This window comes from Rhododendron vialii, chromosome 3a (assembly GCF_030253575.1).
Source record: "Rhododendron vialii isolate Sample 1 chromosome 3a, ASM3025357v1".
In the NCBI taxonomy this organism is placed as follows: domain Eukaryota; kingdom Viridiplantae; phylum Streptophyta; class Magnoliopsida; order Ericales; family Ericaceae; genus Rhododendron; species Rhododendron vialii.
In genome coordinates, this window is record NC_080559.1 from 35,957,050 (window position 1) to 35,983,240 (window position 26,191).

The 26,191-nt window shown below is 37.8% G+C and overlaps 2 protein-coding genes across 5 annotated transcripts; both read right to left on the reverse strand.

The window, feature by feature from the left end:
• Positions 1-1,367: 1,367 nt before the first annotated feature.
• LOC131320935 (isoamylase 1, chloroplastic) lies at positions 1,368-18,605 on the reverse strand. Of its 3 annotated transcripts, none has more exons than XM_058351857.1 (18): positions 18,096-18,605; positions 17,773-17,955; positions 17,349-17,441; positions 15,663-15,815; positions 14,977-15,068; positions 12,268-12,409; positions 12,093-12,200; positions 10,172-10,257; positions 8,140-8,211; positions 7,920-8,046; positions 6,796-6,879; positions 5,997-6,089; positions 5,560-5,718; positions 4,726-4,809; positions 2,476-2,556; positions 2,313-2,395; positions 2,105-2,222; positions 1,368-1,724 (listed from the first exon to the last, which is right to left on the reverse strand). In XM_058351857.1, the coding sequence occupies exons 1-18, from the start codon at positions 18,582-18,584 to the stop codon at positions 1,461-1,463; spliced, it is 2,511 nt and encodes an 836-aa protein (XP_058207840.1). In that variant the 5' UTR covers positions 18,585-18,605; the 3' UTR covers positions 1,368-1,460. The 3 variants fall into 3 exon arrangements, with proteins under 3 accessions (XP_058207840.1, XP_058207839.1, XP_058207841.1); XM_058351856.1 differs by having other exon boundaries at positions 6,796-6,894; positions 18,096-18,599; XM_058351858.1 differs by lacking the exon at positions 6,796-6,879 and having other exon boundaries at positions 18,096-18,599.
• Positions 18,606-19,647: 1,042 nt separating this feature from the next.
• LOC131320936 (bet1-like SNARE 1-1) lies at positions 19,648-23,359 on the reverse strand. 2 transcript variants are annotated; one of them, XM_058351859.1, is made up of 4 exons: positions 21,348-23,179; positions 20,350-20,406; positions 20,174-20,233; positions 19,648-20,034 (listed from the first exon to the last, which is right to left on the reverse strand). In XM_058351859.1, exons 1-4 carry the CDS (start codon positions 21,384-21,386, stop codon positions 19,945-19,947), a joined length of 246 nt encoding a protein of 81 aa, XP_058207842.1. In that variant the 5' UTR covers positions 21,387-23,179; the 3' UTR covers positions 19,648-19,944. The 2 variants fall into 2 exon arrangements, 1 of the variants encoding a protein (XP_058207842.1); XR_009198410.1 differs by lacking the exon at positions 21,348-23,179 and adding an exon at positions 23,202-23,359 and having other exon boundaries at positions 19,948-20,034; positions 20,174-20,406.
• Between the last annotated feature and the right edge of the window lie 2,832 nt (positions 23,360-26,191).

The window sequence follows — 26,191 nt, forward strand, 5'->3', positions numbered from 1 at the left end:
AGAGTTTAAAATCATGGTGCGTATGGTACACCCCCTAATAAAGGGTGTGTACCATAGGACTACCCTTAAATAAATTAGGGCAAAAGGAGTATTTTACTTCAGAATTCATGCATGAATTTATGAACAAAATTGGATGTTTTGTAAAAGCATTTACCGATATTAAAATAAGCTATTTTTTTATAAGGGAAAAAATAAAAATATATATTTTAAACAAAACAAGTAACTTTGATCATTTGACCGTGTTTGTTTGGGAATTTTGGATTCTCTCTCTGTGCACGGTATCCAATCATTTCACTTTCTGTCTTTCTCCACTCATTACCCAAAATTCAAATACCAAAACGAACATTGTTTTATGACCCGAAACCAGTCTCAAAGCAATATATATGCAGGATATGTACCTCTTTGTAATGTATTCATAATTCTTTTCAATGTGAAAATGAATCTAGAATTTTTATTGTTCACTTCTACTTCACTTGGATCTTATCAATGGCCCACTAAACGATTGTCAGGATGATCCATTTATCAATTTTTTTCGTATGATAATCTTAGGAAGAATATAAAAAGCAAATCAAATTAAGCGGTTGCCGCTTATAAATTAGTCCGTGGATCGATACAAGCGAGAATAAGTACAGAGGAAAATAATGGGGAGCTGTTGGGGTTAGACCCTATCAAGTCTTGTTTTTCCTCTTGCTCTGTAGTTCTTTTCCGATTTTTGATCAAGTTTGGGGTTCCAATCTAAAAGAACCCAACCCAATAGTAACATTCTTGTTGGCGATTTAGAGGAAATGGGTGTGCTAAGACCATCTCCAACCCAACATCCTTCAAATCTTCGTAGGACCAAAATACTACTATTTAATAATCAAAAAGTAGATTTAAAGGATTTTATAGGAGTATTTTATTGACTGAAAGAGAGTGGATTGATAGTTTCCTGCTCAAATATGTTGTGATGCTGCGACCATGATGATGATTCGGTCCTAAACGGAAGAGGGAGATATATTACATGAGAGACTTTCACTAGCAGTAGGGACTCTCCTCATTCATTTGGCCGATGGGCAAAAGCAAATTTCTAAAAAAGTACTCTGCCAATTTTGGGGAAGCAATTCATCTGTCACATTAATACAATATCTTTTTAAGTCGGATGTTTCTTCTGTATGAAACTCATTTTTATGGACTTTTCACTAATTTTCTGTAGTTCTAACGTTCAGTAACCCAACACGATGAAGAAAGTTAGTGAAAAGACCTCTCCAGATTTTGAGTAGTAATTATTTTCTGGTTTAAGAGTTGTGAGCAAGTGAAACTGTGCAATACTTCCACCAAAAAAATGAAAAACTGTTGACTACCACTCTCCCACTAGAAACAGCTCTGCGTGAAGGGAAAAAAATTAGAGGGAGGCTATCATTTCTATAAATAACAAAATGCCATCATTTGAGGAACTTATTAGGGTGTAATTGGGACTTGAACTAAGCATCATTGTCAGGGGAGAGTAACAAAATAATGGAAGAATAACTAAGCATGGGGTACAGATTGGCATCAAGAAAATGTGCATATTGTTTGATTGCTGTGTCTCTTTCAGGGAGGTCATCCGTTAGGAAATCGAATGGTGCAGGTTTGCTGGTGTCCACCAACGGCTCCCACCTGTAACCGGGCCATTCTGGCAATGAAATGGTAACGGGTAAATGGCTGGTGTTGAAGGCAATGTATAGAGCTCCCTTCACAGAGTCGATCTGCATTTTGGTATTTGTACAGAAGGTCAATTCAAGGAAGATCTTCAACAGAAATCCAACTAGGGAAATACTGAATCTTTACTTTTTATTTTCGGCTTGCAAAATCTCAAAATAGCTTTAAAAAGTGGAAAATGCCTCCACCAATGAGTGAAACTATTTAATGAAAAGCAAGTATTTCAAGCTGTTGAATCAAATCAAAACATGAAGACTTCAATTTATTTGAGGCAATGCTGTCAAGTGTGCTTCTTTTTTTTGGGTAAGTTGCCGTCAAGTGTGCTTATTAATACTTAAATGATAATGTGCAAACCATAGAAACGCGCTCCCAAATAAACAAGAGCAGTGAAATGATTATGCAAAGGAAATTCAGTGCGATGAGATACCAGTGTAAATGCCACAAACCGGCTTGCTTCAGACCAATCAGGCGTCCCAGGAGAATGACCATGCCACTGTAACCTCTCTGCTGTTGGGAAGTCATTCAAGCCAAGTGACTCACTTTCACTGTTAATGATCTTAGCACATTAGGGAGCTGAAAAAGTTCCATCAGAAAGGAAAAGCACAAGGACAAAGCTATCAGGAAAGGGAGGTTACCGGCGGAGCTGTGTCATAAGGCAGCAAAATCTGAAGAAGTCAGGTGAGGCCTCTTCTTTCTTATCCCATCGAAAGTAGTTAATCTGCATGCAAATATGTAATTAGCAAACAGAATCAACGATGGGAACAGGTGTTTAGAAAAGAAGAGCAAGGAGCAGATTACATAGTTATCATGGCAATATGTGTTATTGTTCCCCCCTTTCGTGTGACCGTATTCATCACCCATATATATCATAGGGACACCCTGATAAGAAACAATAGTAAGTCAGAAAAGAAACATATAGTACCAAAACACGAGGATACTCCTAACCTACGCAGAACAACTCAGCAAAAATAATAAACCTACTAAGCAGAAGATCCACAGAAGTCAACCACAACAACGCAGAAAAACTGAATAAGAACATTATTAGGAGGATTAACTGTGAATTTACAAAAGCTGCTAATAGAGGCATCAACACTAAATGATATGAGCAGGTTGGGGTACTAAGCTGAGGCGGGCTTGCTAAAGATGAGGAACAAAACCAAGTCGTGAACTGAGAACCGAAGTCTTGAACTGATTCGAATCCTGGAATTCTCACTGGGTTTGACTTCTTACATGGGATTGATAAAAGTTACAATGAATAAAAGGATTGGTCCTTTGACTTCTTTCTTTTCTTTCATCTGAAAAGATCATGTCAGTAACTGTTCAATGAACAATAACAGAACACAAATTTGATTCTCCCTTTTTCGCATACGTAGTGCTAGCGTAAGACGCTTTTATTGCCTATTTATGCTCTTGACTTTCTTCCAATCTTAATAAGATTGTTGCATTAATGACGCGTTGCGAAAGATGCCAATGCAAAGCACCTAAGTTTTCTATGGGCATAGCTTCCAGCAAAGTTCACTAGGTAGAAGGGAAAAATAAAGAAGAAAAGGCAAAACAAGATAAAGATCCGAACGCAAGCATATGCGAGCCACGAAGAGCATAAGGGATTACAACAAAAGGACAACAAAACTACAAAAATGGTCTAATAGAAAGCCAAGGAAAGAAGAAAAGGAAGAGAAACCCCTGGCCCTGGTATTTACTAAGGTGTACATTTATAGAAGTACCATCATATTGTGTTGGAGAAGGGAAACGGATGGCATTGGGTGTCACCGCAACTCGAATGTGCGGACGGGAATCAGGATGGAAAATTTGAGGTGCATGGCCCACAAGAACTACATCACTAAAGTGGAGCCCATTATGGAACCTGTTTCTTAAAAAATAAAACTCAAAATAAGAAAGCAATAAAATTACCGAGGGTACCATTTTCTGTTGCTTACCGAAAACAGTAACTATTGCCGCTAATTAATGATGAAATAACAATGCCAATAGTTTACATCCAAAAATTTCAACCATTATCAAAAAATATCATCCTTTCGTTTTACTGATGTAGACTTTTTGAGTGGCCCAATTAAGTAATACTCCAGTATTTCACTTGAAGGAAGCCTTCAAGAAATAAGTGAATCAAGTCCATCTCCACAATAAGATGCTAGCGAGAGCTTTTCTGGTCATCTTTTGGCTAGCTGTGGATAAGGAGGCTTCAGAACTTGGTGAGCCAGGGAGATTGTGTGTGTTGGGATATTAGCTTAGGAGGCCACTGGAAGATTGGTAGTTGGTCAACTTTTAGGGACTTGCCCTTATTGGCTGGCCTTGCGCGGGTTGGAGTAAGGAAACACAATATCAGATGGAGGGGGTAGAGGAGTGGTAGATTCGACATCTCATCCTTTCCCCAGACTTTGATGGGCAGCTCATGAAGAGAGTTTCCATGGAGGAGCATATGATCAAAATGGGCCTACATTATGATTACCTTTTTCATGTGGGTAGCCGGCTGACCGAATTCAGCAAGATCTGATCAATTGAGAATCATACCCAGACGCGGAAGTTCCTAGTTAACAGGTGTTCAGGGGTAAAAGTGATGGGAAGTTTAAATCCCATATTTTCATCCACTTTTCAATGTTTTTTTAGTTGCTTTTCGCGTTGTTTGGGTTCAAGAAGATGGAGCAAGAGTGCTGGGCAGCTCGGGCTGAGAGGCAGAGGAGGAAGAATTGGCAGCTTGCCCCGTTATGTGCCCCGTTTTTTTTTTTATCCTCTGTTATGTGCCCTGTTGTATACGCATATTACTCCATTTGTGGTCGGATCTGACTTGCCAAAATGAAACTTATTATTTTTTTCAATAAAAGTTCCGGTGATATACAACAATAACAGAAACTTTTGCATGTCACATTATGTATTAGGAAGCAATTGCAGAATTATCAAGTAAGATGGTTTTACGACTCGAAAAAAGTAGGGAAAAAACAAGCAACTAATCATATATGAACTGGCTTAAAGGGGTGCTAATAAGTCCTTCGGGTGAGTAACAGCTGCTAGCAAACATAATGAATAAAATCTTACTTGGGATACCATAAGGCAGAGGAAGAAATTCCGCATTTGTCGCTTCCTCAATTTCTTTACGGAGATGCTGGAGAACTCTCCCTCCTAGTAATCACTAGATCAATCAGAAAAATGTACCAGTTGAACTCTGAATCCCGTTTGAGAATCTTTAGTCCATACTTAGAAATTATGCCTGGGAACTCCAACTGAATCAACTTTCAGAATGTTACATCAATTCTTGGTGGCTGCCTATTAATTGTCAAATCTTTGAAGCTAATCTAGGCGTCGGATCCATCAAACCTCTAATTGAAGGGTATGTGGATTTTCCCTATGCGTATAAAATGGTATTTTTATCCACAAGAGTGATGCAATGGGGAAAAAAAATTACAAGATGGCCCAAAACTACAAATGCAACAACATATGAACATAATCCTACTTGTGCACAATCTGTGAGGTCGGTAGTATCGATTATCAAACGCATTCTACACCTTTGTCCAGGTGTCCAAGCGTGACACTTCATTTACTTTGAAGATTTTGTGTTTACTTACATAGGGAGCTACTAACATGAATACCCTTCTCTATGCTATTAAACAACCTTAATTTAATACTTAAAGTATCTACTACATCCTTTACAGCACATTTCGATTAAATACCCTGAGTAATACATTTAACTTCATACTAGGGTTTCTACTCCATCCTAGTGTTTCTACTTGCAAAGGAATATCAAATACGAATACACATATATGATATTTACTGTGTGACTTGATATATAGCCACCGAGTTCTTTGTATAAAATAGGACAATAAAATGAAAAATGAATAAAGAAAACACCCACACATACCTATTAAAATTTACCTGTCCGCAATTCCAGCTATTGTTATGATTCTCGCCATCATTGTTGTCTTCACCATTGGCCAAGTTATGTTTGTCGTTATACATCACTAAATCCGCCAGAGTAAAACCATCATGTGCGCATACAAAATTTATACTGTTCCACGGTTTCCTTCCGCCTACCTAGCATATTAGCGGAAATAAACAATTCCAATAAGAAAGACTACGGAAAGAAGTACAACAGAAAATACCTTAAAGCACAGAATTCCAGATATAACATCGAACTCGAAAACAGAGAGCTCCAGAGAACATTTTGTTGAGTTAAAAATAAAGAGAGAACGGTGGAAAGATGCAACCACAATCAACAAATGGAATCCTTTTTAACCTAAGTAGTCAAAAATAGTCAACAGAATGCGTTTCAAAATGAGAATTAGACAGACAAGTGAAGAAAGAGTATTAACCTGGTACAAATTGGGGCTCCCGCAAAGGCATTCAGCAAAAGCCCCAGCGAATCCATCTGTACCCTTGATAAACTGCCTTACTGTGTCACGATACTGAAATTGATAAGAAATACTATTAGTTTGAGTGTTGAATTTGATGAAAGAAGAAAAAAAGAGAAAGTAGAAGAAACATGGAAGGGGGGGAAGAAGAGGTAGACAGGAAGATGCAATGACAGGATAAGAAAGCCTTTACGGTCAAACATCTTTCTTAAGAGCAGAAAATTCACTGACGTCCGATTGTGTGATCAAAGTTTTGCCAGCTCTAGTTTTAGTATTGACTGGGTGATAATCTCTTTTGCTTGGGGAGAGAGAGAGAGATTGACTGGGTGATAATCTCTTTTGCTTGGGGAGAGAGAGAGAGAGAGAGAGAGAGAGAGAGAGAGCAAAATGAGATCTACATACTTCTACAGCTTTTTAGTCTCCTTTCCGTTGCATTTTTCTCATCACTAGGTTTATTATCTACCAATCATGAGCACATGAATATTGGTGCTTGAGTCCAGGATCTCCATGTGTAGATCATAACTACAACTAAATAATAAGGAATTGTGAGGCAGATAATTTACTGACGTGAGTTTCTGATTAAGTTTTTCTGGCTCTAGTATTGACTGAGAGGTAATCTATTTGCTTCAATAGAGAGCGCAAAATAGGATGGATACTTTTATTGCCTTCTTTTCTGTCGAGTTGAACATACCGTTTTTGTCGAACATTAACCTAACATGAGAACAACAAAACATGATCAACAGGCTATATTCGTACAGACCTTCCCATTCCATTCAGACCAGATGCCCCAGTGTGGAAACCGGCCAACTTGGTAAAGGCCACAATCCCATGCCTCAGCTAAAAGCTGTTTGAAAGTAGACTGAAAATTAAGTCCATCCATTTTGAAATAAACAACACAAAATGAAATGCAAGTTATTAATGAAAATAGAAGAAGCCAGCACAGATGCGAGTATCATGTAATGTACTAATTTGATGAGATAATTGACTAAGGAACCCAAAAATTAAGTCCATCCATTTTGAAATAAACGACACAAAATGAAATGCAAGTTATTAATGAAAATAGAAGAAGACAGCACAGATGCGAGTATCATGTAATGTACTAATTTGATGAGATAATTCACTAAGGAACCCAACATCTCTCACCAAGCTTCATCAGACTAATTTGGCCAAATAAGGGCCCACGCCCCACAGTCATAGTCACTGCTTATATATGTCAATGGGTCTAAAGACTTTCCACTTTGGCCAACCAAACCGTGTTGGTTGACAAAATGTAGGATGCTTCAATAGCATGCAGGACCTTGCTTTGGTCCTTAGCAAAAAAAAAAAGGACCGTTCTTTGGTCAACCAAGCCCCATATGTTGGTCGACCTAGTTAACAAAACTGAGGGAGGTTAGCCCTTTATCTTGTTGAAGGTGAAAGAGAACTCTGCAGTGCTCCTCCCATGAGTCTTCAAGTGCTCAAAGACTTCAAGGCTGACAAATGTACTCTCTCCACAACGATGGCATGGGTTACTACCTAATGTAAGGAATAAGTCCTGAAATTGGCAAACAATTCTAGTGCTAGCACTTAATTAATCATGATAATCCCAAAAGCTTAAGCTCTCTATGAAAATCATCCACGAACATAGAGAAGAAGACAGCAGCAAGAGACGAAGAATGCAGCAAGAAACAAATGTAGACGAAGAGACTTGAACCCCAAATACCTTTTGTACCTCATTCTATTTGCCTCCACATGGATGGGAAGATATCGCTGATACTAAAATTTTACTTGGAAAAGAAGTGGGAAACACTTATTCTACTTTCCTCCACTGACTGAGATAGGTAGGCATGTTACTAAAGGCCGAACTTCCCTAATGAGAATAAAGAAAGAGCCAACAGTAATTACCTTGACTCCGTGAAGTACTGGATCATTGCTAATCATATCAATTAATGGCGGGTTGCTGAGAGGAGTGCCGGTTGTCAGCAAGTCACCTTCTATTGGATTGCCATAAACATTAACTGCATCCCATAGACTGGGGAACAACCAGAAAGAGAAAAACCAAATGAAGGATGATCTTTGGCAAAAACTTAAGGACGAAATTGAAACAAATGGCATAGCACACAACCTACTACCCCTCGTCAGGATAGAAGCAAGATCAAAGCGAAAGCCATCCACATGCATTTCTGTAACCCAATATCTGTTTTAGAAAAGTAAACCAAAGACTTTCAATTCCATTCAGCAAACAAACCAAAGGTTAAAAGTAGATGATTTTTAGAGGGGTGGGGGGTTGACGACATTGAGCAATCAATCTTTTCCCTCAATTGAAAGCAAAAGAAAACTGATAACCGGGGGAAAAGAATGAATGAAAGAAAGAATAACAAGAAGTAGCATCATCAAACATGGACAAATTTTTTCAGTACTAACTTAAAGGCATACAACAAGATGTAATTGTCAACAACATACCAACCAAACCAAACCGAGCCTTAAGTCCCAATCACTTGGGGTTGGCTACATGAATCCTTTTCCTCCATTGAGCTCTGTCAAGAGCCATTTGTTCACACAAACCTACTATACGCATATCGTTGTGTACCACAGCATCTAATATCAATTTCGGTCTACCCCTCCCCGTAGCATTGCTACCCAAAGCTATTATATCTGCTCTCTTAACTACTGCATCTCCTGGTCTACGGTAGACATGCCCAAACCATCTTAGCCTATTTTCCCTCAACTTCTCTTCTATGGGTGCTACACCTACCATCTCACGAATCGTTTCATTTCTAATCCTGTCTCTTCTAGTCTTACCACACATCTACCTCAACATTCTCATTTCTACTACACTCATCTTGTTCACCTGTTGTTTCTTAATAGGCCAGCATTTTGTCCCGTAAAGCATCGCTAGTCTAATGGTAGTTCTATAAAATTTTCCCTTCAATTTTATGGGTACCCTCTTGTCATACAGTACACCAGTAGCGCTCCTCCACTTGAGCCACCCCACTTGAATACTATGGGTCACATCATCGGCAATCTCTCCATATCTACTAATGAGTGATCCTAAGTATCTAAAATGATCACTTTTAGGTATCTCCTGGTCTTGGATCATCACTCTTTCTTCGTGCACACTGTTGGTACCACTAAACTTGCACTCCATATACTCAAGGTTTACTCCTACTTATTCGAAAACCCTTTGATTCTAATGCTTCCCTCCAAATTTCTAGTTTCGTATTAACACCTCTAGCGGTCTCATCTACGAGGACAATGTCATCTGCAAACATCATACACCATGGGATATCCTCCTGATATTGTCTAGTCAATTCATCCATAACTAAGGCAAAAAGGTACGGGCTCAGGGCTGACCCTTGATGCAATCCTACAGTGATTGGGAATTCACTCGTTTCCCCTACTGGTGATCGAATGGTAGTGACGGCACCTTCGTACATGTCTCTAATCACCTCGATATACCCTTTGGTCACTCCCTTTCTCTCCAGAACCCACCATATGATGTCTCTAGGCACCCTATCATAAGCCTTTTCTAAGTCTATGAAAACCGTATGGAGATCCTTCTTCTTTGCTCTATGTTTTTCTACCATTCTCCTTAATAAGTAGATAGCTTCAATAGTTATGGAGATAAACGAAAAGAAAGACCACACCAAAAGGAACAACTTAAAAATGAGCTGAGGTGAGGTTAAATTTTGCTTTAGAGCTTTGCTCAGCTCAAAGAAATGAATATTCCTGCTCTGATTCAGCTCGGGGCAGGACCCATAAACTCAGTTACCAAAGAATTGCGAGCTATTATTACAAATCCAATAACATCTGGGTTCACAAACATATTGACTTAGACAAAGTTGCAAAACTTGAAAGACTAAACAAGAAAAGGCTGATCTTCAATGAAAAGTGGTGACAGATCCATTTTCGATCAATAAATTCAGATGATCATTTAGTTACTTGACGAAATTTCAGCACTAGCAAATGATTCCTGAGCCTCAGCTAAGATCCTTCCACGAACAAGGTCACAAATCAAAACTTAAAGACTAGCACAAAATCACTACTTTCACATACGACTTGTTTGATATTTTTCCCAAGATAAGCAACACTAAAATTCACAATATGCTTATAACAAAAGGCAAAAATGACTATGCTTAGCTACATGGTAAATCTACCTCAAGCAGTCCAATATAAATTGGCGTACAACGGGATGGTTGCAGTTGAAGGTGTTTCCACAACCTGAATAATTGTAGAACTCTCCCTGCAAAACCATAAAACTAAGAGTTACCTCTCAAGAGTTGCAACTTTGAGATCACATTCCAGAAACAAAATATCAGCTTCTGTTCTTGAATCCAGAATACTCTTATATGTTGTCTAAACACGGATCAGAAACCATAAAACATTTCCTGATAGGTAATTGGGCAAATCAGTAAATATGAGGGACATATCCAGAACTGCTATCCGATCAGCAATGTTATACGGGACGAAGTGTTGGCCTATAAAGAAGCAACAAGTGAGTCAGATGAGTGTAACTGAAATGAGAATGTTGAGGTGGATGTGTGGTAAGACTAGGAGTGATAGAATTAGAAACAAAACAATTCGTGAGACGGTAGGAGTTGTACACTTGTACCTATACACGATAAGTTGAGAAAAAATAGATTAAGGTGGTTTGGACATATTTACCGCAGAACCAGACGCAGTAGTCAAGAAGAGTGACATGATAGTAGTAGTGGATAATCGAGCTAGGGGAAGAGGAAGACCTAAACTGACTTTGGGTACCATGATACTGAAGGACTTGGGCTCTTAGTAGCAGGATCCTTCTAAAATGGGTGTGCTCCCTAGACGGGAGCTCGAATCAACGCTCCCAAGATGGGAGCTTGACGAGAGCTCGCTCCTTACTAAGATGGAAGCTTATCGGCCATTAAGGTAGTTATGGAAATAAGAATATGAGAATCAAATTAGTCAAGAAGTTTTGCAAATTGAGAATATACAACTTCCAATAATTACACTTTTAAGATTTGAAAACTTTTCAATAACTATCACTTTTCCTTTAATGGTTAAGTATTTAAAGATATTTTATGTACATATTTTTATATAATGTATATACACTCCTTAGGCACTCCCAACCTTAGGAGCTTCTAGGTGCCTCCGCTCCCCAGCACCCGTTCCCGCTTCTGCCCCTGCTTCGTGCTACTAGGCTTGGGCTTATTAAATCTAAGTGAAGAGGTAGCCCTAGACAGACCTCAATGGAAAAACAGGATTCATGTAGCCGACCCCAATTGATTGGAACACAAGGCTTCGTTTGGTTGAGTTTGGTATATCCAAGGGGATGCAACACATGTACGAGGCTAACCTCGTGTAGCCTAGACAACGAAGAAAAAACTAAACAACAAAAAGCCCCCAAAGTCACCTGTGTAAAGAATCCACAATCTGAATCAAGCTAGGTGAAATAGATTTTGTACCCCAGGTATACAAAAAAGATTGGCATGAATAGATCCAGGATGAGAATCGAGGCTAAGCGAGAACTCAGAATTGATAGACGGAATTCTTTGGTTTATGAACCGGTTACTCTGAAACTTTGAAAGTGCAATTTGGTCCAAAGAAGCCACATCAAAATATAACGACACTAACAACCAAGCTTTTAGTCATTGCTTCCCAACTCTAGGTCGTGGTACAAAAAATAGCAGTTTTCTTTTGTTTGTCACAGGAAAGGCTAAAAGGTCAGACACTAACCAGAAGAGAAGTCAAGATTCTCATTAAACTTCACCTGGCTTATTGAGATAATAACCATCATATTGACATGAATTTTCAAGGCAATCAAAATGCAAAAGGTCAAATATACGAAGTTTATTTCCTTTAGCCCTCAAGGGGCCTAAGAAACTTTCAGCAAACAATATATATTAATTTCACTAATAAAAACAGACCCCCTTCCAACACTTAAAACTAATTACAAAGGAGATACACCAGTCATATTTTTGCAAACTTAAAGGCAATGGAAACACAAAGTCATTGAATAGAAACTTTTGGATTCGTCTTTGAGATAAATAGCAAAGGCGGGGGGGGGGGGGGGTGGGGTTCGGAATTCTGAAGGTATACCTTGGGTGCAAGCATATAGAAGACACTGTTATCAACGCCTTTAAATGACAAGGTGGGACCTTTCTCATTCCCTTCAGCAGTGTGATTGAAAACAACGTCCATGATCACCTGTTAAATAAAGATTAGAAAGAAAATGGACCAAAGGATTGGATATTATGTTGAGACAAGAAGTCACCTCAATTTCTCGTTTGTGTGCTTCCTTAACAAGAAGCTTGAATTCATTTATTGCACCATGGCCACAATCAAGATTGCCAGCAGATGAATATCTTATCATTGGGGAAAAGTAATTTATTGTCGAATAACCCCAAAAATTCATCCTGGACAAGAAATCATGTTTGTGAGATAAATAGGAATGCCAACAAAGCCCTTCCGTAGTCTTTTATATGTCTATAAAGCTTTTGAATCCTCTTTTGATTATTAATTTAAGAAAAACAAAATGCAGATCCTCTACATCAGTGAATACATCCCACATCATAAGTAAAAGCATGTTGTCATGACCAATAAGAAAAATAGGTAAGCATTCTAGCAGATCCCAAACCACGAAGAATGTCCTCAAGACACCAAAAATCATTTTGGGGAATTACGAATTCTGATCAAATTAATTTCACTAAAATTTGGAAATAGCAATATAGGTTAATAATCAAAAGCAAGTATATGTCTAGAAATCAATTAGAAGCAAATCCACTATTTAGAAGGCGTTGGAATTTCAAGAGTCCAGCCATGTAAGAAACACCATGCGAGTAAGATAGTGTGTAGCTAAAATAAGAATGTTAAGATTGATGTGTGTTAAAGACTTTGTAATATAGAATTAGAAATGAAAACCTTTGCGGGATGGTAGGGCTACCGATAGCAGATAAGATGACAGCTAATAAATTAAGGTGGTTTGGACATGTCTATCGCAGATCGGTAAATGCAGTAGTTAGGAGGACTGATATGGTAACGGTAGAGGGTAGCATTAAGAGGAGTGGTTGACTTCAGAGAGGGTAGTTTGAAAGTGCCGAGGGGGTAGTTTGAAAGGATTTAGGTTTGTTAGAAAGCACAGAATGTGATGCACTTGACAGAGCTCAAAGGACAAAAATGTAGCTGACTCCAATAGACTGGGACTTCGGGCTCTTTGGTTTGGTTTGGTTATTGAAATTTCAAGAGTCCACTTGGAGGTTACCAAATGAACTTGGCACAAACCGTTACCAATACTAACTAGCACTCATGAAGCTGACCCAAACTACTTGACTAATAAACCTCAAAGATTCATTTTGCAAATGAAATTTGTTTGAGGAATTTGTTTAGGAATAGGACACCGCGTGGCTTGAGAAACTCAAAATTTAAAAATTTCTAACAAAGGCATTAGATCTGCTGCTAAGGATACAAACAGTTTGTCTCATTTGAAACACCCATACATTGCAAGGGAAACCACTGGTGCAGAACATAAGAGCTGAAGTGTTGGGCACTCTGTGATAGCTTGATTTGGACCAGTGCTCCAACCGTTCTTGGTTGTTTTAAATCCAATGCCTTGAGAACACCAAGCCATTGTTCTAAAAGTCGGCCTAGGTGGTGCCCAGCTACCTCGACTAAAGGCCTAGTCATTGAATTAGGCACCAGGACGATTAGTCGGCCGCTAGGCGGGATTAGTCGGAGACTCATCGGCTAGGCGTCTGGGCGAGATTAGACGGCTAGGCGGGATTAGTCGGTGACTAATCGGCTAGGCGGGATTAGCCAGCGCCCAATTATAGGACTTTATACACCTTGGGCCAAGACATGTACACACGTAAAGGGGCCTAGGCATGTACACATTGGCCAAACAGAAGCCTACAGCTCACGCCTAACTGTGCCTTGGGCTTTTATTGCACACCACCTGTAATAAGTATTGAGCCATCATATTGATTCATAGCATGATCCACGGGTGGCTCCTACAGCCCATACACCAAATGAAAAAATTACCAAAATACCCCTACATAAGATACCAAAGATCAACAATATTACCAAGCCTAGATAATAATAATAATAATAATAATAATAAAAAGTGAATTCATCAAAACTAAGAACTTAACAATTCGTGGGTCCATATGCCCCAATTGAAATCACTTCAATGCCCAAGTTCGCTCTTTTGTGATTTTAGTTGAGCTTCAAACAAATTAACATAATGCTTATATCATTTTTTATATGTGGAAAAAAGAAATCCATTATTTGTGACAACTCGTACTCATAGCTTGTATCCTACACAAAGGTACTGTGTGAAATGTTGAGCCAGCAGTTTTTCTCTTTATTAAGCATACCAAAGCATCAAAGGCATGCAAGTATGCAATCAATGTACAACGGAAAAACAAGCAAACAAAACATGACTAAATATGGCCTATGCTCTATGTTATGAGCACTTATAAAAGAAGAAGAGTACAAATCAGGAAAACAAGAGAGGAGGAAAGAGAAAGGAACAAATAAAAGGGGGGTCTCAGTCCTAACTTGCAAACTATTTGAGATGGGGCAATCGCAGACATCAAACCGAAGGAAGGCATTGGTTTTTAAACTTCCACCAACAGCAATCTGAGAAATTAGAAATCAACCAACTAATACAGTTTCTTATTAGCATGGTGATGCAGCAAAGACACGAAGGATCCACTGCTTGGAATCCCAGGAATTTAACTCCAAAAATCGGCAAACTCAAGCAAGTTTTTTCTCTGAACCTCCTCCCCATCCCTTTTTCTTTATTCTACCAGGGGTGGCCAATGATACCCCAACACTAACAGCTTATGGTAATTGGTAGCAAAGTTAGTTACAGCTAAAGTAGTAACAGGAGCTATGGCTATCTTCCCATTTCACTAGTTCATATATTCTGTAACTATGATTAGAATAAATAAGTCTGAGAAAGAGAAACACAAAAGAACCATACTTGTAGTCTCCCAGGACAGAGTTGTAGCTGTAGTATTCTAACTCGTTGAACTCGTGACACGGCATTAACTCTATACAGTTGACACCAAGTTCCTGCACAAGAAAGGAGATAATCTAGAAGGCAGCATTTCCATGTTTGGAAAATCTTTTGGTGCAGTACCTTGCTGCAGTAAGCCCTGAATCACAGTTATTCTTGCATTTACTTGACCAAATTGAATCTAGGAAAATACTAACTACTTTGAAAATTCAAGATTTAGCTGCTCTTTTCTTTGGCAAAAACTGTAACCATTTATCACCCAAAGTTTCCCAAGTGTTATGTTTGTGGTTTGATAAATAAATAAATAAAAAGTTTCCCAAGAAGATGGAAAAACACATTTATCTCCTTCAGGATCATGTAAGCATACTGCAAGTAAGGTGCCAAGAGGATGGATCTCCATAAAGAGCTTTGAAGACCAAAATTGTGTATTCTATAACGATTTAAAAACAAGATGCTTAATGAGGGTTGATAAGGAGATAACGAACCCTCAAGAGAAAAGAGGTGTTGGAATGTTGTATTGCACAACATAAAAGCCAAACAAATAGGTGGGAGATTGTTTACGTACTAATGTTGTCCCCTTTTTTTAAATTAAAAAACTAAACTTCCGCGAAAGGCCTCTAAAGTAAGTAAAAGACCAGTCAAATATTCACCTTCAAGTGATCAAGTTTCTCCACTACACCAACATATGTACCAGGAAATTCTGTCCGGCTTGAATCATGTCTTGTGAAACCACGAACGTGCAATTCATATATTACAAGATCTCTTTGTGGAAGTTTCAGTGGTAAATCGCCTTCCCAGTCAAACTAAAAGGAGCAAATAAGAAAAGCATGAACCGACAAAAACGATAACCATGGATCAACGTTATAAAAAAGAATTACAAGAAAGAGTGTTCGAAGATGATACAATTATCATAGATTCTATAAGAATGATACATACATATATACTTTATATTCGTATTCTAATGAAAAAGAAGACAAAAGGCAAAAGGAAAAGACAGTCATGTTGAATACATTCATGCTATACATCCAGAAATTCTTACTTATTCTTTACTTTGGAAATCTGGCAATCCTTGGACTGGTTAGGTTTCTCAATGCATTACCAATTTCTCTTTTAACTTGGTTATGTCAACCTCATCTAACAGAGGAGCACCTTTTCCCGTAAGTGTCACTTAATTATGATGCTCTTTCCGTGAACCTAGATCGAACCATCTTTGATGGAAGACTGCTGATTTCACTCCTGGGTATAGTTAATTCTTTTTACTACTTTGAGATGAGTCCAAGCTTTTCCGAAGTGCTTGAACGAGTCCAATCAAGTAAGCATGACTCAATTAACCTAACAGTGGGCTTCATATTTTCAAACTTTTTCTAGATGGCTTTAAGTCGTTCTTACAAACCCAATTTAAGACTATCGGTCTATCACTAGTCAGATCCGCACTAACGTATAAGTGCTGCTTGGAAATTAAAGAAATAGATTAGTATTTTCAAATCAGAAGAGGAACGAACGTTAACAGTACAAAAATGGAAGTAAATATGGTGCAAAGTTAACAAAATCCGAAGATGCTTTTATCCCTAGAGTGCAAGAGGATATTCACTAACGAAAGCAAGACTCTCCCCCCCCCCCCCCCCCCCAAAACTTTGAACAAATGAACCAAAATCTTACAGGCAAGATATGATGAAACCCAGAAAACTACAACCACCACATGTAACTGCATATTAGCACACTAACAAGAACGCCACTTTGAACCTTTGTCATTAACAGTTCAACCGAGAATCTCCAGCTGAGAAACATGCAAGCAAAGTGCAAAGAGTACCAAATGAGAGTTCCAAAAAAGATGAACACGTAAATTCTCCCGAAGAAAGAGAAGCTATATTGAAATAAACAGCACCATTTTCTTGTGTTGGGCTATCTTGAACTTAAGTCAAACACAAGAAAGCCGAATGAAAGGCAACTCCCAAGTTCCAAACAAATGTGTATATGTTTTATATGAAGGAAATAAGAGAAGCTTGCTGCTTGCATCTCAACAATTATAATATTGGACCAGCACTCGATATAAAGAATGGAGTTCCAGGTCCCAAAAATAAAGAGAAAACTGAAAACATTCTGAAAATGCAGGAAGTTTTTGCCGAATGAGAGCCCATTGAACAAGGAAAGCAGTTAAACAAATACAGGCTGATGTTTTCCGGGACACAGGAGGAATTTCAAAGTCCTAGGACACCTCTAGAGACATAGAATGTTGTGATCTTTTGTACTCCGTACTACAATATACAGAGCAGTGGGGAAACCAATTAACAGCTATTAGAATAAACTGTATGGCATCTAGACAGTTTATGAAGCACCTGAGCATCAGGGGAAGGAACCATGCAGGCCATCTGGGGCCAGCAATCACCCTCAGGTCCCAAAACACCAAACTCCCCTCGGCTTACAACTGCCTGGATCAAATAACTAGAAAAATCAGCTCTCCTTGCCCTTGAAAACAAAATACAAATCACTGGAAAGTGTTATAGTGACCACATCTTGGTAACCATGTGATGTGTCATCATTGCATTGGTAGAATGTAGTGGACTACATGAAAATGAGGCACATTCCATCAATACATTGGTGGCACATCACAATGTACCCAAAAGGTTGGTCACCAAAGTATTAGTGATTAAATATAACAAAAGGCCGGCCATCTTGTTCCACTATTATGTGTACACGATAGTTAACAAGAAACAAGGTATACTTTATGGACGGAAACGGTATGCAGGGCCGGGCACTAACTTTAGCATAGGGATCCAACAATAACTGAGAAGAATCATAATAATGTCCTCCTTGAGGAGAGAAGTCTCCGTCGAATTTGTAGCCGTATACCATCCCCGTAAAATCTCCCTTGAGAAATACATGCCAAACATCCCCAGTTTTATTGGTCAGTGGATCAAGAGAGATCTGCTCAATCACTCTTTTCTGCAATGAATACATAACGATGACTAATTTATTTAGGACAGAAGCGAATTAATGAAATCCTAAAAAGAAATCCTATCCTATCCTGTGGCGTTTTTGTTTTTTTTTATTTTAAACAAAGCAAAGCAAGGATATATTCATACGTCTTGCAAGTCGGAGAGAGTAATCAAGCAAAGGGTGGCAGACACTGCATTCATGGAGAAAACCGCGAAATTAACTCCACCGTCTCGAGCGGTGGCTCCGAAGGGCGCGGGAGAGCCATCAAACACTTGAAACCGCGGCGGCCGCAGTGTGGGCTTATCCAACACCACCGCCGTGTCGACCTCATCGCTTGCTCTGACAACCAACGACTTGGTTCTGGCAAAATTGGAACTAGTAGTATTCGTCTGGCTTTTCTTCTTTCGGGATTTGCAGCTTGAATTGGCCAAGTGGCGGCTCTTCTGAGGACTACTGAACTTGGCAGTGTGTATATAGCATGATGATGCTCGCTGAACTAACTCCATCATTGAGAGAGAGATTGAGAGAGAGAGGAGAAAGAGAGAGGGAGAGGGAGAGGTCTGTGGACTGTGGGGCAGCCTCGAGATCCCCTGTCCGACTCCCCCGTCCGACCCGCCTGTACCACCCTCTGCCATTAATCTTACAAATCAACGGCCGATATGAGTCGAATATGTTTTGTTTTAAAACAAAGTGTTCGGAGAAAAAGGTTTATGCTTAAGAAACTAAAAATAGAAACAGATTTTCACAGAGCCGGGCAACGGTGCGTTTGGTAACATTTTTTATTTTTTATTTTTAAAAACTATAAGTAGAAACAGATTTATGCTTTAAAAAAATAGTTAATGTATTGTGCTTTTCAAAAAAAAAAAATAGGAAAAACATTTTTTTAATAGTTTTCATAGGATATAAAAACTCTAAAAAAGTTTTATAAAAAACAAAAAGTAGAAACTTGTTACTACCAAATAAGTTTTTTTTATTAGTTTTCTAAAAGTAAAAACAAAAATCAAAAATTGAAACAAAAAAGTTATCAAATAGGCCCCGTTCCGAAACGTAAAATAAGTACTTATTTTTTAAGAAAGCAATTTCAAGCTCAAAAATAATGTGTTTATGCAAATAATTTTCCTACCAATATGGATCTTATTTAATAGATCTCATCAAGATCTTTAATACGGTGCAAAAAAAATTAATAAATTATTTTTCATTTACATTATTTTTAAATTTGAAAAAGTGAAATAAGCTACTTATTTTTTAAGAAGATTTCTGAAACAAGGCCACTACCCTCGGTCCCTAGTGCTATATTCTATTTTCTTTTTCTTTTTTCTTTTTTCTTTTTCTTTTTATTATCATCACAGTAACTCGCACTTGCCGTTTCCAGTGCATAAAAATTGAATTTCCATATTCACCCCAAACTATGCGTAAAGTCCCATTCACATCCCTCCATTCACATCCCTCTGGTCCTGGTTCAGTTAACACGGGTGTTTTCTCTAACAAGTCTCATCAATTGCTATATTAAGCTGAAATCAGCGATGTAGTTCAAGATCCACCATAAACTTACACTATAATTGATCCAGGCCTGAAGCTACACTTTGCTAAGTTAGTCTATGTAAAACATTCACCGGAATCAGTTAGCGCAAAAGCATACAGATTGACAAATCAGAATGCCTTTCGATTAAACAATGACAGGGGTTCCATACACCAGAAGAGAACCTTGGTAGTTTAATTCAAATGTTCCGCTTTCAAATCAAAACAGCTGAGTAGTGAGTAGTATACAAAACAGCAGAGTGCTATGTATACCAAGGAAAATGACTCCAATTGTTTGTTGTGTAGTTATAATGGGATAGCATTGCTATCTATTCCGATCCCAATATCTCTCACATCTCTGTATCTGTACACAAATAGCATTGAAACATCTCTAATTGTAATTATTAAGATTGATTATGTTAACAAAGTGAAATACTTTTCCTTGTTCTAAGCAGATTTTCAACTTCATCACGATAATCACTTGGTAAGATAGTATACGATCAGAAAAATGACCACAAAAGCGGCTACAAGCGTAACAGTTCTCTGGCTGGATTTAGTCTCGAATACCTACAAGAAAACAAAATAATACTAAGCAATTGAACAGTGCATTTCCTGAACTGAAAAAAGAGGAACAACAAATAACAGAAATTGTGAAGAAAGACTGTGTCAAACGGACTGAAAAATAAAGATAATCTAGTATCAGTACCATCTTGAATTTATCCATAGTTCCTGATAATATACCCCGAGATGAATCCATATCATTCGCCTGGATAACAAAAAGCCACGTATTCATCATCTTTTACGGTAATCGATTCATTATCATCATGACGGTAGTAGTAGAAACAGTATCCAGAATGAGATTTGTGACTACAGCAGACACACCATACGGTCCAGCACACGATTATGACTCTCCACTTCCTCATGTATATCACCTGTCAGCTGTCAAATTAAGGTGATTAAAACTTGCCTTCGGGTAATTCAAATGATGCCGGAAGATTAGAGAATACTAACAGACGCACACTATCTTAGTAGAATTGCACCAGATAGAATTGTTCAAGAGAGAGAGAGAGAGCACGCTCTCACAAACTAAACTGCACAGCTGGAAATGACAGCTAACTAAAACCATTTGCGTTCTGTTTGGATACATTCTCATTAACAAGTAAGTCGTCTGACTCATCTTGCTATGACAATTAAAAGATGTGCCACTAAGGTTGGGTTCAACTTAAATACTCAAGAATGTTCACACAAAAAAGACTTAAATACCCAGGATAACTACATCTTAAACTTCCCCACTGATATGTCAAAAGTACCTAATAAAACCATAAGCATATGCAGGTAAATACTAGTAATTTGCTTCATCCGCATGCAGATTATGACTCTAAGAAGAAGATTAAGAACAACAAGAAGGAAAACTTCATTCAATGCCGTATTACAGTGGTGTTGAGGGACGTAGCATTATCAAATAAATTTTTAAGGGAAAAGAAATACATAAAGCTGAACACTCCCACTTCACAGAGGAAATGATTCACATGACTTATCCTTCTTCAAATTAGGTATATTAGTCAAACTAGCACCAATGCCTTCAGAAAACAGACAATTGGAGGGAACTGCTTCAAATACACAGTTCCCTCAATCTCCATGAATATGAAAAACTGAATCGATCAGACACAAAAGGAGAAAATTGACAGCATATATAATTGTTATGTGCAAACATCCCAATCTTCTACAGCTATGAGATTTCAATCTCCTATAACATTATCAGTAATTCGAACAAAGGATGATTACAAAAAAAGCATAAAAAATATTCAAGTACGTAAAGCATGTTAAAAAGTTTTCAAATTGCCTGAACCATTATATCTTCCTACCAAAGAAAGACTCACTCTTTTTAGCATAATGACACTATCCTGCAATCCCTCCATTGCACTATCATTATCATGCTCATCAATTTCATGGGAGGCCCTGATACCACCCTATGTAGCATGGACACGGATACGGATACGGACACGGACACGGGACACGGCAATTCTAAAATAATGGGGATACGGACACGGCGGGGGACACGCCACGTGTATAAATTAATAAAAAATAAATATATGTACATATATATAAAAAAAAATTATGAACCATTGTATATGAATAATTTCACAAATCGAATAATTTTTTTTCAAAGGAAAAATTACAGTTTAACCCAAATGTTTTGAACAATTTCATATTAACCCCCAAAAATTTTAAAAATATTACATTTTGACCCCTAGCCGTGTCCCCTATCAAAAAATAGTAAAAATTATTGGACACGCCACGTGGCGTGTCCAATACGTGTCCCCGTGTCCAATACGTGGACACGGCACCCTTTTGGAGTGTCGGTGCTACATAGATACCACCTTCCTCAATGCCATCAAAAAGTGCAGTTCTGTTGCCACGGTAGTCTCTGCATTCAAAAATGGGTCTTAGAAGTGCCAGAGAGACTGGATGTTGTGAAGAATACCAACCGCAAATACAAAAAGAGATGATCATTCCCCACATTCTGATAAATACTGGAGTAAACAGATAGATAAAGTCCCTCATGAACCACCTCATATTTTATTCCATCTCCTCAACATCGGTGGGCCACCACAATTGCGAGTATGCAATGAAATATGCGTTGGTTTATGAGGCGTCTGTTGCACCATTCAAAGTTGAGTGATGAAAATAGCAGTCAATGAAATTTCTAAGTTTCTGGGCATCAACACTTTGTTTGTTGCATAAGATAAGCTAGCAGTACTAACTTTTTCAGGCTATTTTGTTTTATATGAGCAAGACCCACAAACTTGTGACTCAATCATATGAAGTGAACAAAAAGATGAGGAACTGGCAGCCCATATGACTTCATAGGAGTAAGAAGTGAGATTACATTAGAGAAAAATGAAGAGCCGTGCAACTCTTGGAATATCTCTCCAAGGGTATTGGGAAGCTCCAGCTCGGTGGGGAATAGTTGAGCCGGGGGTTAGATGTTGTCTAATCCTTTGTTGTTGTAGTTCTTTTTGCTTTGGTTCTGTAACCTTTCATGGGTATGCCCATGCAAAATTGTATCGGGGATTTTTCTTTCTTTGCCAGGGGTCTCCCCGAATCAGTGTTTTCTGCTTGTTTTCTTGGAATAAAATCGTACTTACCCACAAATAATAATTGAAAAGGGCATACAACTTTTAAGGTTTAAGATGTGTTTCTTAATTCAAGGAAAACAAGGATTGCAAGATGGAGGATGCGAATGCAATCTCCATATCCGTGCGTGTAAGCATCCAGTTCAGGCAACAACTTACAGATGGAGCATTCTTAAATTTCTTCACTAAAACATGCCAAAGTAACTAACCCAATTAGAGAAACACCATATGGAGCATCTAATGTCAAGGTTTCTCTTATCATACAAACTTAAGCAAGGTTGTTTGCTTCTCTCTCCATCGATGTAGCTTCAGAAATCCAAGTACGATACGCCAAAATCGGAGAGCCGCAAATAGAACTAACTAAATGCGTTACTGTAAGAAGTACATCAGTAGTAACACGCAGATCCTATTGAAGAAACATACATACTCAAGGGTCACAACACCCTTTTACCATCACAGAAAATTAATTATCAACCTTGTGTGTGTGAGTGGGTGTGTGTTTAATTTCAAAGTTCAAACAAACACAGCCCGACATACTAGTATCAAATAAGCAACACAAGTAACGACGAATACTCCATTATTGAATCAACAACTAACCTTCTTACATTCATAGCTAGCTCGCCTCAGGGGATCCAAAATTCCAGCCAGAAGCTTCTTTGGCGGAGGAAAATCAAATACTACTAGACCGGTGACAATTGGGACAAAAAAAAAAAAACACAAATCTGGTTGGACTTTTTTTTTCCCTTTTTCCTGGCATAAAAAAGTAATGACTACAGAAGGAGAGCTGTGTTTTACTGTCACTGTACCTTTTCAGCGAGAAGAGAGAGAAGCTTGAATGTTCTCCTGTTATTTTTTCAAGAATGGGACTTTCTCTGGCTTATTATTATTACTGTTATTGTTCCAGTATATATAGAGTGCAATAAGAAGGCCTAAAAAAAACAATCCCACCAAATAGCTGAGCTATGCTACGTGCACAGCAAGCTGCGCACAAACCACTTTTTCTCCCGTTTCGAATCGCACAAAGATAAACGGTTCCGATTATCTTTGTGCAATCTGAGGCAGGAGAAAAATAGGTTCGTACACAGTTGTTGTGCACAACATGCTGTGCACGTAGCTTTTCTGCACCTAATAATATCGATATGGACCGATATCTGTTTTAGAAGGTGGCCGGGTTAATATGGATGGGCTACCAGGCCTGGTGCACACCGTTTGTCATATAAAGTGTAAGGAAATTTATACTCCATATACAGGACTGGAGTGGTAAAATAAATACTAATAAAGAAACATAGCCAATATGATGATCCATGGAGTAATTTTCCATTCCATTCTACTTGGTCCATGTAATTCACTTTAATATTCTGTTTTTCTTCTCATGTTAACTTGATTTTCTGCTTTCCCAATAGATCACTTTATTTTTCTTCCCTTCATTTATTGAACTCTATTTAATACTGTACCACTTAATTGCATGTATATTCCCAATGTTTAGAATTACAACTCCAAGTATGACATGGTACTTAAATTCCACCACAATTTTATATATTTATTTATTACTGTATGTGTTTTCAAGAGAATCCAATTCCCACATTTATGTTCTTCATTTATTCTTCTAATCAAATCTACGATTGGGGACTTTATCTTTCAACTTCACCAAAGTACTGCAAATACATGTTTAAATATAGATAGATACATAATGATATCCAATCACTACTCCCATGCACCGACCCGACCCACGTGAAAGAGAAGAGTAAATCTCATCACTCACTCTCTCTCTTTTTTTGGCAATCCCATCACTCACTTTCTTCATATATTGTAATTTATTTTATCAAGTTTTTTTTAAAAAAAAATTTAATAACTTAAGTGTCCGATCTATTTACGCACTATTTTTGCCATGTTATATACTTACCTTCCAGCCTCTAGACAAAGCAACATCTTTGTGGAAGTCGTAATTAAATAATTTCTATATGAACTAGCTAGATCACAACTCACAAAGGGCTTATCAATCACCCTAACTGTGAATAGAAATGAAGCTGAATATACTTATATATTTTACTTTCCCTTGCTAGTTTTTTTTTCCGTGTGTGGTGGCAATTGATTTTATTAATCTTTGTAAACAATACAAAGATTAAACGGATGAGAAGCAAGAGGCATCACAACCAAAGTAGATTTAAATTTAGGTTGAAATCGATTTAAATTTAGGTTGAAATCCATAACCTCAAGATTGCGCCAAGTATATGGGATATTCATCCTTAACTGTGATATCATTTCTCTATATGCTTATTAAGTTGTTGTATTTTTTACCCAAGTTAATAAAAAAAAATCTTATAAAAACGCACCCTCAAAATTCATATCTAACTTTTCTTCTTGTCCTCGTAAACTATCTTTTCTTTCCTTTATATGTCCCCTTCCAATAAGGGATTCCTTATTGAGTTAAGTTAAAGACCTCATCTTTTCCGATCGAATTTCGATGATCCAAACCGTTCAATGTGATTAGAACGTGATTTTAAGGATTTTTGTGAGAAATCGGCAAAAAATATGACCGGAAAGGGCTTGATCCGAACAGTTTTTCATAAAAATGCATTTATAGCGTTTTTACAAAAAAACTAGTCGGATCAAACCCTTTCTTTCCAGTCATATTTTTTGCCAATTTCTCTCAAAAAAACCTTAAAATCACGTTTTAAACACATTGAACGGCTCGGATCATCAAAATTTGATCTGGAACAATATCAAACTCATGAGGTCCTTAACTTAGCAAGTTAAGGGATCTGAAATTGCCTTTGAGCTAGTCATTGATTTACATGCTAATAAAATTACACCATTTTAGTAAGATTGAGTGAAGTAATTTTATTTCAAGATGTTATTATTAATTCTATAAAACAGAATGGTACTGATTGTGATACTGATGAAGACAACAATGACCATTTTATTGGCAGTGCATATGGGAATGTGGGGTTTTCAATTGGCTATAGTTGTGAGCGGCAGCTGAAGCCTGATAGTAGTTGCAAGGACAAATGGTATGGATTCTCTGGAAAATGGAGCTATATGTTGAGGGGAAAATAATTCTCATCATGGTCATGTTTTTTGGAAGACTCAAAAAAATTCAATATGGATATGGAGGCCGAGCATGGAAGCTCCTCTAGTACTGGAAATGGGATTCAAAAATATTATAAGTTAAACGTAGATATATATCTTGTGTTCAACTTAATTGCTTGTGTTTATAAGCAATGTTTGTAACCTGTGAATGGTTACATATGTATCTAGTAATATTTGTCCACCGGCTAGGATTGTGTAAAATGCCTCTTAGAACACTAGGGAAAATGTAAATAATATCCTGTAATTTTTGCTTTAGAGTTTAACATTTTATAAGAGACACAACAACAACAACAGAAGAATACATTGTTCTGATTACACTTTTTTTTGGTAACTTATTGGTATTTTAAACAACAAATTAATGATTTGTTTCCATTTAAAGTCCTGGCTACAAAACCTGTTGTAGCAAGTAAACTGAAATGTTAAAAGAAATGGATAATCGATTAGGGCAACAGTATCTATGATCTACTGAAAGAAGATTAAAATGACCTCTGAGTATA